We start from the raw sequence: 15000 nt of genomic DNA, 5'->3' as shown, positions 1-15000 counted from the left end.
GGCAGCAATGATGATACTGATGGTGGAGACAGTAACCATGGTTACAGTTGAAACAAAGTTACACATTGTTCGGTGTTATTGAAGAATCCTAGATATTCTGGCAATGCTCTGATATTTACATCACACACCCACACACACCCTTACTTTATCTCTCCCTCCCTCCCTCTCTTTCTTTGACTCCAAACCACATCAGACTCCTTAGTTCTGTGTTTATAAAAATCTCTCATTTTAGAAATATTTAAATCAAAATTTCAATCTTTTATGTTAGAAACATTTTCTCCTCTTCTTCATCATCATCATCATCATCATCATCGTTTAACGTCTGTTTTCCATGCTGGCATGGGTTGGACTGTTTTACTAAATCTATCCAAATTCTATCTATCCACACACACACACACGTGTGTGTGTGTGTGTGTGCATCTCAATATCTCTATCACAGAGTATGTATTTCTGTAATAGTATCCTATGTATGTGTGTATATTCCAGGACATCTTTTTGTCAATTTTTGCCTCTGTGTGTGTGTGTGCGTGTGTACGTGTGTGTGTAACCATTTCTCACTGATAGTTCCAGATCATGTGACCCTCTCCTATGATAACAGGTGATTGACATGATTCCACATGTCCCTAATATTCAGACAAAGAATGTCAACTGGTTTCCTTCCTCACGATGCATCTGGATGCACAGGCCTGGCTAACGCCACTGCAATGCTTGAAGCATTTCTCTCAAACAGGCAATTTCTCCCCTACCACCACCACCACCACCACATCCTTGATCACGTGATCATGTGTGAGCGACCAGAATATCAAATGTTTGTTATACATTGCTTTCAACTATAGGTACAAGGCCTGAAATTTTGTGGGTGGGGGTCAGTCGATTACATCAACACCTCCACCCCTCAGGAGTGAGTGCTCAACTGTTTTTTTTATTTCATTGACCAAGAAAGGACGAGAGCTAAAATTGACCTCGACAGCATTTGAACTCAAAGTGTAAACACAGATGAAATGCAGTTAAGTGTTTTGTCCAGTTTGCTAACGATTCTGGCAGCCCCTCCACCCTCACCACCCACTGCCTGATAACGACAAACAATCTGTATTTGCCACCATCACTACTGAGACATGTAGCCAATATTTCTGATTCCATTCCACTACTACTACTACTACTACTACTACTACTACTACAATCAAACAAGAGAACCTCAATGTAGTTATTTCAGCCACTAGAAATAGCAGTCACTTCTCCTTCGTATCTCATTACTGTGTTAGTAAAAGGACACATTGGACAGTGCAAATGGAAAAATAAAAGACAGGATGGTCACAGTTGGAACGCCTTTAGAACAGCATGTAGTACATTGCTATACTGAAATATTGCAGTGTATGTTGTAGTGTAGCACCTCATTTATACTATATCACCAAAAACTCCACCATGGAAAACTCTGTCCTCTCAGAAAGACACACTGTTGAATGTTTTCCTGGGCAATCTGTATATTAAGATGACCAGCAGTGGAAATACTTGATCACAGACCCAGGTCAGTCCTGACTGACCTGGGTCTGAATAATAACATTTGCACTACGTAACCTTCAAATTATGTCTGCATTTCTCTGAGTATGTATGTGTGTATACACATTATGAACCTGTTTCCACCACCACCACCACCACCACCACCACCCTATCGTTCCACTGTCATTATGAACACCCTACTTCCACCCCACCACTTGCTCCTGACCATGTTTCCTCTCACTGACCACACTGTTTATTTTTGGCCTCTGAATGGATAGACTAATATGCTCTCTGACCTTGTGTGTGTGTGTGTGTGTGTGTGTCTTATACAATTAATTGATTGGTTCCTCACTGTCTTGTCTCCCTGTCTTGTCACTCTCTCTCTCTCTCTCCCTCACTCTTACCACCACCCCCTACCAGTGCCACCCACCTGCCTCAGATATCCCTTTACTTTGCACTCAATGTACACATATCTCTACTTCCCCCACCAACCGGGCCGTCCATCTGGTCAAATGGTCAGTTGTTAGAAAGCCACAAATAGACATTGTGGACACTGAGACTTGCTCTGTTCGCTTCTTCCACTGTCCTAAGAAGAAGAAAAAGAAGTTGTGATGGGGCTCAGGGTTAGGGTGATGAAGGAGATGGAGATGGAAGCAAAGCTGTGAGTCCCAATTCCATTGCCAGCATTCTCTCTGGGGTACATGGACATCAATTCTATGGTTTATATATTTATTTAGCGAGTGGTGGGGGTGGGGGTGGGTGCAGTGGTGCCTGTTGTGATTGGTATCTTCATCAAGGGGAGGGAGTCTCTATCTACTAAATGTAGCAGATTCTAGTGAGGTGGCATAGAATAACAGTTGGTTTGGGAGCTTTGAGCTGAGACACTGACATAAATACACACTTGTACCCCCACCATACACACACAACACACACACACACACACACACACACACACACACACACACACATGTATGATGGGAATTTCTCATTACCTTAAAATAAGATGTGTGTGATGGAGAGATCCCTGTACATGATGCAAGTCTAAATCTAAGCTAGAACATATCGTTCCATGGTAGTTGGCTCCTCATCTGAGATGCCACATTCTGTGGCACCTCCAGCAGCAACTTGGTGTGTTCAGCCACCAACCCAAGCTCTGCTGTTCATCAGGCTGAGAAGGGCAAAATATCAGCTGCTCTCTGACAGGTTTGTGGTCAAACCTGTGGCAGTAGAGATCTCCAGCGTTCTTGGTCCCTAGACCACAACCCTGCTCACCCCTATCAGGGTGGAGATGGCTATCCTAAATGCAAGCCCTGTGAGTTAGAGCAGATTTTTCAGCGCACCCACCTTGCCATCCTCCAGAGCAACCTCTTTTCCATTTTGTTTGTTGGGATCATGGATATTTCTTTGCTGTGAAGAAGAGGAAAGATGTGATGGTTTAGGCAGGGCCCTTCATCAAATTTAGAAAACTATTGCTAAAATATTATGTCTGTCGATAAAAAAGCTATTTGCAGTACAAAAACAAAAGGAATTACAAGAGTTTGAATGTAAATGCTAAGGTAGACATTGATCCAAGATTGAACCAAATCAGTGTTGTTACATTTGGATGACTCTTCTTTTCTGACACGAAAAATGCAATGTGGAGTGAGGTGGAATGGTTCTTTTTTTAGCAAGGGATGCAACACAATATCTATTGTAGGATTTGAACTCATGATCACATTGAGACTAATCCAACACTTTAACCTAACAGTAATCATTGTGTTTTCCATTTTTAAATTTCTAACTTATAAACATCTGTGATCCAACTCTACTCATAAGGGGGCGAGAGTAATAGCAATATTTGGGATGTGGGTGGGAGTTGTTTAGCCCCAGGACTGCTCTGATTTAACAGACTTGTGGTCAAAAGCATTCCAGCCATGACCAGTCCATATTTTTCCCATGTGCAGCAATCCCTAGACTATATTATGCAATGAGTTCTTTTGTAAGACAATAGGTTGTAACTAGAGCAAGATCTGGCTGCTCTTTCTAGCCAGTGGAATCACCTCATAGAAGTTTCCTGTTGGGTTCTTGGCAGTGGTGGTGGCGGCGGCGGCGGTGGTGGTGGTGTTAGGTGATGTAATCTATTTAGGTCAGATTATTGACCTATTTTTGAAACCCAAACTGAGAATGTTTATGGAATCCTACTTTTTTGTTTCTTTCATCTTCCCACACTTTTTCAGTGTTTTCCTTTCTTTAAATAGCTCCACCACCAACCACCACCACCCACCACCATTCACAACAACAGCTATAACCACAATCATCATCATCATCACTATTTCATTCCTATTATCTTCATTAATGCTTTGACATCCCTACTTTACTTATATCAAGCAAGCCTCTGCAACATTTGTTTTGTTATGTTTAAGGTTCAGCATCAAGTGATCTCATTTTACCAGCCACTTGGTGCTAAAAATAACAACCAAATCTCACTCCGACCACTACTACTGTCTTACATAATGGAAGGGCACATTAGATATGATGTAGTTCTACATAATTCTTTAAAAAGATGACTGGAAATGCCTTTTAGAGGTGATCTGATGGATCTGGGCTAACACAAAGCGGAATAACAACAACAACAACAACAACAAAAACAGCAACTTTTTTCTTTTTTGAATAGTTAGATTTCTGTCACTTAAAAAAGGGTGATTGTGGGTTCCAGTTAGCTTTGTTCCTGCGAGGAGACAGGTCCCTACATTTCCAAAGGCTATCAAACATAGACACCTAGAGTTACTCTCTCTCTCTCTCTCTCTCTCTCTTCCTCTCTCCCCCCTCTCTCTCTTCCTCTCCCCCCTCTCTCTCTCTCTCGACAAAGAACTTCTCTTGCATTCTGGGGTTTATGTTTCTAAGTCGTTGCGCTGGGTCACAGAAATGGTAAAGTCGGTCACCTACCACCACCTGGCCACCATACTTGGGTGTCACTACTCGATTCCAATTAGGACACAGACTTCAACCATTTCCTGTTTTAACACTTCCACCCCTTGGGGTAGCTTCTGTTGGGTGTGTTCAGACCAAGCCTCCATGCTGAGAATAGCTTCCGTCTTTCTTCCTTTCCTTCCTTCCACCAGTTGAGGGAAGGACTGGCCATGAGCTGTTGTAGTCCTGACCTGCCCCTAACCTCTTTGAGATAAAAATTAAGTTGCCCCTTCTCAAGTTACAAAATAGAAGTTGTACACATGAAAGCACCTGGCAATCTTGAATTGTTAGTTCAAGTCCCAGAGAGGCCAGTAATGTTGGTTTGGTCAGCTCCAAGGCTGATCAAACAGTCCCATGGTCAGAGACATCCAACCATGACTATCCTGAGCAGTTTGATGGCTGTCTTGTACATTATCTGATATGCTTTATTCCTATACATAAGGTGGTAAGTCAAGATTTGAGGAAGATTTGGCTGCTATTTCTAGCAGCTTGAAAAACCACGTTGAGACCCTCTCTTGGTAATAGCAGTGTGTGTATGCAATGTATATGTTTATATGTATGTGTTTGAGATATGTGCATTACACACACACACACACACACACACACACACACACGTGTGTGTGTATGTGTGTGTGAGTTTGTTTTTATGTTCAGTTACAATTAAAACAATTTCACATTAATCTGATGAGTTACTCTATGCTTTCAGAGAGGACAAGTCTTACACAAGAATGTCGTTGACAGTGACTTTGGTGAGTTGAGCCATTGTCTGACAATAGCTTAATTAGCAGAAACTTTGAAGTCACTATCAATAATATTCTTGTTTAAGGGGATACACACGTGTGCGTGCGTGCATATATATGTATATAAACATGTTTTAAATTATATTTTTGTCAGCCAAAACAATGCAACTTTGAAAAATTTCAATATTAGGAAAACTTCTTTTCAAAAGATTTTGTAAGATAGATAAGAACACCTTTACTCTGAAGATTTCTTGTTTCCCGAATTATTGAAATAACCATGTAAAAGTACAAACCATTTACCTGTATAATTATTTGGCATTGTTTTGGCTTAAAAAAAACAATTATAAACATTTATTAGACAGTGTTTCATGCAAACTATAGTAGTCTCTCTCTCTCTTTTTCTCTCTCAACCCCCACAGCCTGTTGTACCTGTTTTATTTACTGCATTTCTGTTGCTTGTTACTCTTTTGTTTTCTGTTTATGCTTACATTTCCACCTCACACTCATACTCTCTCCCTCTCTCTCTCTCTCTCTCTTTCTCTACAGGAGTCCATTCTGTTATGAACAGAAGCATCTGTACATCAATGAATCCAATCAAGATGATACTGAACTACAAATACCATAGACACCTTGAACCGGCAACTTTTGGCCATGTGATAAAACTAAAAGTATAGATGCTGCCTCTGCACACCCTCGGACACTTTGAAAAACTGGCATCAAATTATTGCTCTGCTCTATAACACAGAATTACACAGCTAAACCTGCTGGTGGAGTTGCTGGTGGTCTTGCTAAAGCTTGCACAACACCAGTGTGTATTTTTGTTGTTTTGTTCTTTGACTTTCAGTTGAAGTTTTTATTTATTTATTAATATTATTTTTACATTTAAAAAAAAAAAACCAACCCTTTTTTGTCATAATTGTTTATTTTTTTTTGGAAAAGTGTTTAGAAAATGCAGCCTAGTCCAGCTGCACCAAAGAAGCGCAAACGGGTGCACTCGTGTTCGATATGCGGTGGGTCATATAGCACACCATCGCAGCTGCAGCGTCACTCGAGAGTGCATAGCGGAGAAAGACCTTATGTATGTAACCTGTGCGGCCGTCGCTTTACACGCTCAGATCATGTAAAGCAACATCTCAAGATACACTCGCCACATCGGCAGAAGAACATGTGCCGCATTTGCGGGTCACAGTTCTACAAGTCACAGATACTCGGCAGTCACTTACGACGCCACGACGTCTACCAGATCCACTTGTGCCACCAGTGCGGCGAAGGTTTCCAGGAAGCCGAGGAACTTGAGAAACACGAACGGCTCCATAACATCAAGACGGACATAAGATCGAGTGGCGAGGGAGCTGACGGAGTACCAAGTACCAGTACTGAGACGAGTACGACTGACGGTGAAGGGAAATGGCTTGGTTGTGCTCGTTTCTGTCTCGCTCAGATACCGTCGATTGGCAACAAGATCGTGCAGCCATCTGATAGGAAAACTGACACCAGCAACAATGCTGTTGGTGGTGACCAGGACAGCAACAACAACAGCAACAATGCCACAGCTGATATCCATGATAACAACAACAGCGCCACTGTCATCATGGCTGCCAATCTCCAAGACCAGTCGTTCGACGCCGATCTCTCGACTTCCAAGCCCAGCTCGAATGAGGATAATGAACCGCTGCAAATAGCCGTATCTCCTGGCTACTCTCTCGTAGGCCCCGCAGCAGACGTCGGAGACGAGAGCACCATAACTGCCAGCGATGCCCTGCCCAGCAGCTCCAATGCTGCCTTCTACATGGTGACAGGGAAGTCTGGTAGCAACAGCACTGACACCGAGGGTGCGCAGTCAAAATCTGCAACAGTAGATGGCAATTCCAACAGAAGTGCCCTGCGCAAGGCCAGCAGGCCACTGAAGGCTGTTATAAAACGTGAGCCAATTGTCAGCAGTGGCACAAAAACTGCACCAAGGTGTACAATAAGCCTTTTGGCTAGCAACAAAAGCAGTGTGACACGTGCGGAAGTGTGCACCCGTCGCATGATCTCATCAAACAAGATGACAGCCATCTCAAACTCAGTTGTGCTGACTGCAGTCAACAGCCATAACAACAACAACAACAGCAACAACAACACCAACAACAACAACAACACCAACAACAACAGTAACAGCAACAACAACAACAACAGCAACAACAACAGCAACAACAACAGCAACAATCCCTCATCATTGACTTTACCTCCATACTTATTGAATGGCAAGAGACTGGGACGCTGTGAATACTGCGGAATCTGGTTTGAGGACTATGCTATGTGCATGTTGCACAACAGCCTGCATTCCGCAGACGATGCTGATCCATTCACTTGCAGAAAATGCCTGAAGAAACTCGGCAACCGGCTGGAGTTTATGGCACATCTGGTCTGGCATTTAGACCCTGAGTTACCATAGAGACAAAGCAGGCAGGCAAACAAGCAAGTTACTTTTGTGGAGAGAAACACTTACAGCATCCGTTGGTGTAGAGATGAGAAAAGATACAACAATTCAAAGAAAAAAAAAATAATCAAAGAAATAAAAAAAAAAAAATATACAGAAATTTAAAAAAAAAAAAAATCAAAGAAGGAAACACACATTCACACATACACCAAGTAATAACATCGACTAATTAAGAAAACAGCAGGAAAATTAAATAAAAAGAGGAATTCCAATAATGGTGGTGGGGGTTGTTTTTAATCCCTCCCCCCTCCCCCCAGCTGAGACAAAAATATTTGAAGCAAAAAAAAAAACTGAATGAAGACAATCAAATCAGCTGTCTGTGTAGTAAGGATGAATGAAAGCTGCTCTTTTTTGGTGCAGAATTGCAAAGTGCAGCAATATCTGTCATAGCAGCAGTGATTTGCCACAGTTCTGACAAGCTCTCTTGTTCTGTGCATATTTTGTTACAACATGTCTGCATGCATGCTCACGGGCGTCCACATACACACACACACACTCACTGCTCTTCACAGACCAGCTCCATTTCATCTAAACACACACACACACACACAAGCATTCATACCGCAAAGTTATATTTAAATGCATATATTAAAAAAAATACATACATATATGTGTACACACACACACACACATGCATATGTACATGTGCATGTACACATGCATACACACACACGCTATATTATACTGGTTAATTGTTAATTGATGTTACAGCCTTGTTAAACTAATGAGGTTTAGCCAGCTTCAGATGAAATAGATTAGGTCAGCAAGATGCTGGAGAAGGTCTGAGAGGAGCGGTAGGAGGACTGGGAGTAGGGCAGGGGGGATAATCACACTGCCACCGCCACCACCAACAACATCATGTCATGATGATGGTGGTGGTGGCAGTGGTAACGGCACTGGTGGTGATGGTGGTGGTATGACAGTGGTAATGTATAATACCAGTCAAATATTAGGGTCTGTACTGTTGACGACATATCTCCTTGGGTCTACGAATCAAGGTGAGCAATGCTTATTATTAATATTATTTTTGGAAATAGGGCATTGATGTTTGTGGAGTGAGGAGATGCTGGTTGTAACAGATGGCAACTCCCTTGGTCACTAAAAGAAAAATCATCTAAATACCAGTGATACACCACTTCACACTGGGGTTGATGGGGGGAGCATGGTATTGGTTTTCTTCTTTCCTTATCTGACAATTACATCATCATCATCATCATCATCATCTTTCTTATCTTCAGTGGTGCATTTCCTTCTCCATCCTTTCATTTGTACACCTTAACACACACACACACACACCTATAAGTGTGTGCTCTTGTATCTATGAGAAATTATTATTATTATTATTATTATTGTTGTTGTTGTTGTTGTTAAGGGCAGTAGAATGCTTCATTGAATCTAGTAATTCACTGTTCTGGGTTAGAAACCTTTGATGCAATTGCTAAATAAAGGGCAAGTGATAGACGGGGGTTACATCTGCTTGTGCACACCCACTGTTCTTTAGAAACAATGGCTCCTGTGTTCGTTTTTTGTTTTAGATGTCAAACCACTGGAAAAGGGGTCCTCGTTCAATGGGGGTCCATTCCCCAGACAGTTTTTATTGCTTATAGGGCATCCATCACTGAGAGAAGTCCAACGGTCCGTGTCTTCATTGTGGTGCTGTGGACTGTTATGAAGTCAAAACATTTCATTTGTCAGTGAATGAATCCACCACATCATCCATAGACTCATTCATTAGCTGAGTTCAAGTTGTTGTGTGCACCTAGTGACAAACCCCATCGTAGACGAATTGGAGGTAAAACTTCACCCACAAGAGATCATGAGATTAGCCCATCTCTTTGTCATTCCCCACACCTTCAATGGTATTAAGCCTTTTGCAAGCAAGTTGAAAATGTGTGTGTGTAAAAATATATGACCCTATCGACATAACTTATACACCCTGATATTTATTTCTAAGTCATTGCCATTCTTGTTAAAAGTATGGACTGTTTTTCATCCCTGATTCTATGAGACCACCCCTTCCTACATCCCTACATGCAGAACCCTCTACTTGGCGACTCAATCCTATCATATCGTATGTGGATGATGGAATTGCGAGCCTGGAAATAGCATGGTTAAAGCTGGAGTATCTTTGATGTGGTCCAACATGGAGTTAAGCAACAATTACCACTAATTACTAATTAAGTAAGAATGTGGACCTATTGTCAGTCAAGCAGACTGGTATTAAGCTTATCACAAAGCTTCATAACTACTGCATAATGACTACAGTAGCTAAATATTGAACTCAGAATATTTCTTGCCATTTCATTATGGAATGGGAGGGGGGAACTGGCCTGTCAGTTCCCCATGCCAAGACATGTTCTCTGGCAAGGGGTCAAGGGACAAGGACTGCAAGAAAAGCATAGTTTGGCTCCCCATAAATTAGACGAATAGTATTGCTGTTCCATCTTACAGGCTATTGGTACCTTCAGTGGCATATATAATGTGTGTGTGTGTGTGTATGTGTGAAAATACCAGTAAAGGATGCCAGACTCTGTCCTTGCTGCCAAGGAATATATTGCATTCTGCCGCTTCAGACATAGGTCCAAGCTCCCTGTTGCTGTCTTTGAGAGGTTTTCTTTCCTTGCAGCGGAAATTTTTACCAACATTGGGTTCTTCACCATATTTAGTCTCGTTTATATGGCAATCCATCCCACAATTTTCTGAATATATTTGTTTTGGGGCTTGTTATTGTTGTTGTTGTTTTTTGTTTAGTTAATACACAAGGAAGGTTGAATGTAGGTGGCTGGTGGTGTGTGTGTCATTGTATAATCCACCCTTCTAATTATGCTGTGAAATCTTTGGGCAGGTAAAACAGCTGAGTAAATAGGCCCAGGTAGCATCATCATTCGACCTACCACATGTATTGAATGACCCCTCTTTAGGGTAGCTTGCCACATTTATTCTTTCTGATTTAAGCACAAGGCTTGCAATTTTTAAAGGAAAGGGGTCAGTCAATTATGCTCACCCCCAGTATTCAGCCGGTATTTTATTTTATCCAATCAGAGTTCAATTCTGCAGGATTTTAACTCAGAACAAAAGAATCAGAAGAAATACTACAAAACATATTTCCACCACTCCAGCGCTTCTACCAGCTTGCAGCCTTAATAATGATAATAATAACACTAATAATAATAATAATAATGATAATGATAATAATGATAATCCTTTCTAATATAGGGCACAAGATCTGAAATAATTTTGTGGCAGAGAATTGATTAGATGAAGCCAATTACTCGGCTAGGACTTCATTTCATTGACCCCCAAAAGGATGAAAGGCAAAGTTGACCATGGCGGAATTTGAACTCTGAACTTGAAGAATGGACAGAATGCCACTAAGCATTTTGCCTGGTGTGCTAATGTTTCTGCCAACTCACTGCCTTAATGATGATGATGGTGATGGTGATGATGATGATGATGATAGTAATCACTACTTTAATTACCCTGAGGCTACAAATGAAAACATTACAAAAGCATAATATATTTGGTGGCCGTAATGAAATATTGCTGAAGATGTGTGTTTGTGTGTGTGTGTGTGTGTGTTGTAAGATAAGAGTTGTAAAGTATGTAGTGGTTCAATCCTCTTCTGATGCAGAACTTAATGTGTTGAGAGTGGAATCGGATGTGTTTATTACATCATCATCATCATCATCATCATCATTTAACCTCCACGTTCCAGACTGGCATAAGATGGACAGTTGAAGAGGGTCCAAGCCAGAGAACTGCATCAAGCTCCAGTGTCTGCTTTGGCATGGTTTCTTCTGGCATGGATGCCCTTCCTAATGCCGGCCTCTTTACAGAGCATAATGAATGCTTTAGTCATGGCACCAGCACTGACGAGGTCAGCGAGTAACTCACAAGACGAGACCCCTAAACTGAGCAGGGAGTAATAGGGAGAGAGCTGGCTTTATGCTAGATAACAAGCAGGATAGAGGGACAAAAAACAGGGGTCTTGCTGTGAAGGTGGTACATGGCTATGCCAGTGGTTAAAAGAGATAAAGATGGTGGGAACAGGGTGTCAGGATGCATCCTAAAGTTACATGAAAGGGAAGGAGAGAATAAGGATGGGGGATTGGGAGGGGAAAGTTTGAAATAGTGTGAAAGGAGAGTGACAAACGGACAGAGATGGAGAGAGAGGTGAATGGTGGACAGCAGTGGATGCATGGTCAGTGTGGCAGAGGAAGTGCTAAGTGGCAGTGAATAATGTAGATAGATGAGAAATAGGGAGATGGTGTCAAGTGTGTAGTAAAGAGAGAGAGAGAGAGAGGGATGCACAGGGACAGAGATGGAGGTCAGAAGTATGTAGGGATGGATATTGTAATGAACAAAGCTGGTGGTAGTGGTGGGTGTCATTGGAAGATAATAGAGGGTGTTAAGGATGAGGTATGGCAGTTCTAGAATGAAGCTGAGGGGGAAAAGAAAGGAAATTTAGTGGAAAATAAATTTGGAAGGAAGGCAGAGGGAAATGATATTGAAAATGAGGGAAGGGTAAATAGAGGAAGTGGTTCCAGAGAGAGGGGCAACTGGAAGCATTAAAAGGGAGATGAAATATATACAGTTCTGCTCTCATATAATTACAACAGCTGAGTAAATAGGGCTGTGATGGGATGGTTGTTAGCAAGAAGATTAATTGTGGAGAAGGCTTGACACTAGCTGGGTGCAGGGGCCTAGGCATAAACTATTTGATTTTAGGACCTCAGTTTCTGTCCTCTACCCTCCCACCTCTTCCACATTTAATTGTATTCAAGACTCTCTCTCTCTCTCTCTCTCTCTCTCTCTCTCTCTCTCTCTCTCATCTTTATCTTATGTCTGTGTGTCATTGATGACCAAATTTTTTACGCTGATGAAGCTATGACCTCCCACTCTACACCACCAACTCACAATTAGCCATTAACAGTTTGCTAATGAATGTTAACTATGCATCTTGTGATATGCAAATGAACTTGGTTAATTTGCATTCCATATTATGCTAATACACATTCTCACACATATGCACACACTCCTATACATAAATATGCAATGTTATACACGTCCATTATTGTTTATACACTTTCTACACACAGATATACAATCTTGTACACATTCAGGTGTGCGTGTGTGTGCACACACACACACACACACTGAGAAACACCCATGCATTTTGGGGGTGGATAAGAAGGTTCAATGGGGTGGTGGGGGTTATTTTTAAATCTGTCCAAAAGTATTTAGGGGTGAAGGAAGAGGATTTTCATTCTAGAAAAGTTAGTCTTCCCTTCATTCTTTTACTGTTTTGTATACTTAAAGGATCAGACAGATTGTGGTGTGTGTGTGTGTGTGTGTGTGTGTATATATATATGTATGTTTATATTTATATGTGTAAATTGTTCTGAGGAAGCTATATGATGTTGCATAACCACTCAGTTCTGGGCACACGCTTACTTGTAGCTGAAACAGCTGTAAGCAAATGAATGTGATTACCTAACTCTTGTTCTTTTATCATTCATTAATTAATGTGTGATTTTACAACAATTTTGATGGTTGTGTGTTAGTTGTGATGTTAAAGTTTTTAATCATTGCATTAGCGTGATGCTGTCACACATTTTAACACACAGATGTGTGTGTATATGTGTGCATACAGTAAGCATCCAAGACAAATTTGCAAGATGGAATAAAGTTGCTTTTGGGCCTAGCATTGGAAGGGGGTGGGACTCCTCTCTTCTGTAAATTCGCCAAGACTTCTTGGCTTTCTGGGTCCCAGACTGGTATATATAAGCTGAATCCCACCCCCATCATAGGCTCTGTACACACAAGCTACATTTCTCTCTCTCTCTCTCTCTCCTATGATAACACATTTGATAAATAACAAACACTCCTTTATGATATCTACTTATCAGTTAGTTGTCCATAAGTCAGAAAAATAAAATACATTTTCCGTGTGAGTAACGGGGCATTTTTATATTCCATTGGGTCATATATCACTGGTTATGGTATAAACAGGCTCTGAATGTTACTGTCAGTTTCATGCGAATGCACTGAGGCAGTAATGACAACTCTTTAGCCATGCTGGCCAGAAACACTGCATAGATGTAATTGTTCAGACCAGGAAAACACTGCTGTTTGATAAACTTTTGATCTGGGTCAAACAAACAGACCCAGACGTCTCCATTGGTGGGAGCATTCTACAGTGCAGATATCGGCAATCTCATAGGCTTCTTTATTCTAGATACTTTTGGTAAAAAAATTCCTGTCAACTTGCTTTGGCCTGTATAGAGACAATGCTTTGGTTATCTCTAGAGGCATGACTGGGCACACTCTGGACAGGCTTAGGAAAGATCTGACCCACTCTAAACTCCCTCGAGCTTTGGATTACTATTGGTTAATTTCATAGATATAACACTTGATTTAGGTGCATACATTTAAATTCATACAACCCTTATTGCAAATCAAATGAAAGGCTGTTGTACATTGACACAATCTCCTGCCACTCACCTTTAGGGTTTAAGATCCTTGTAAAGGGTGTCAGTAGGCGGATTTCAAGCATGTCCTCAACTAGAGACTTTTTTTGACACACTGGCCCTGTATTATGAGGGGCTCTGGCAGCTAGCAGATTCAAAGACTACATCACATCCCTTCATGTTTTCTCACTTGACATGAGAAGGGCCTTCCTTAGGTTAGTGGAGGAACAGAGGTGGATACTAATAGAGAAATATGTTGGGGCAATGGAGGGCTAAATAGTCATAGATCCTCTTTTAGAATCTAAGTGAGGTGCCATGTTACAATGCCAACTACGTATATATGGTGATTAAAAGAGGAAGGAATGACATACAAAATCAACTGGAAACTGCTGGAATGGCCGGGTTCATATCTAAACTGAAGTTGAAAGCTTCGTTTGGTGGAGAGGAGAATCACTCTAAAAAATTCACACAAGTGCTTTCCTGAACTTGAAAAGCATGCCATTCAGATGCTGCCCTCATAGGAAATGTCCAGTTTTGGATGAGAGAATGACACCCCCACCCCCACACACAACTAAAAGGATAACATCAGTTCATGGGAAATAACTCTTCTTTTTCTTCTGGAAAATGTTATACTTCTTTTTCACTGTTTCATTCCATTTTCCTTTTACCAGTTCTGAGCCGCCCAGACTCTTTGCATACCTCCAGTATAAAAGAGGCTATGCACTTCCTCACAGCATGTGTGAAGGGTCAATGGTCAGCGTGAAACTGATGCTAACGTTCTGACCAGTTATATCTTATAATCAATAATCTACTACCCAATGGTATATATATATATATATATATATATATATATATATATACA

At 41.2% G+C, this 15000-nt stretch overlaps 1 protein-coding gene across 5 annotated transcripts in view; it reads left to right on the top strand.

Moving 5' to 3' along the window:
• The window catches only part of LOC106875546 (DNA-binding protein Ikaros), a 40395-nt gene extending 27910 nt beyond the window's left edge, over nt 1-12485 (top strand). For all 5 annotated transcript variants that reach the window (XM_014923746.2, XM_014923743.2, XM_014923744.2 and 2 more), the window contains one exon: nt 5733-12485. In XM_014923746.2, the coding sequence (XP_014779232.1) occupies nt 6136-7623 (1488 nt within the window). In that variant the 5' untranslated portion in view covers nt 5733-6135 and the 3' untranslated portion in view covers nt 7624-12485. The remainder of the gene's footprint in view (nt 1-5732) is intronic.
• The last annotated feature ends 2515 nt before the right edge of the window (nt 12486-15000 follow it).

Source organism: Octopus bimaculoides, chromosome 14, assembly GCF_001194135.2.
Source record: "Octopus bimaculoides isolate UCB-OBI-ISO-001 chromosome 14, ASM119413v2, whole genome shotgun sequence".
Classification (NCBI taxonomy): domain Eukaryota; kingdom Metazoa; phylum Mollusca; class Cephalopoda; order Octopoda; family Octopodidae; genus Octopus; species Octopus bimaculoides.
The sequence above is the reverse complement of the archived record's forward strand: the minus strand, read 5'-3'. Positions and strand labels throughout refer to the sequence as shown.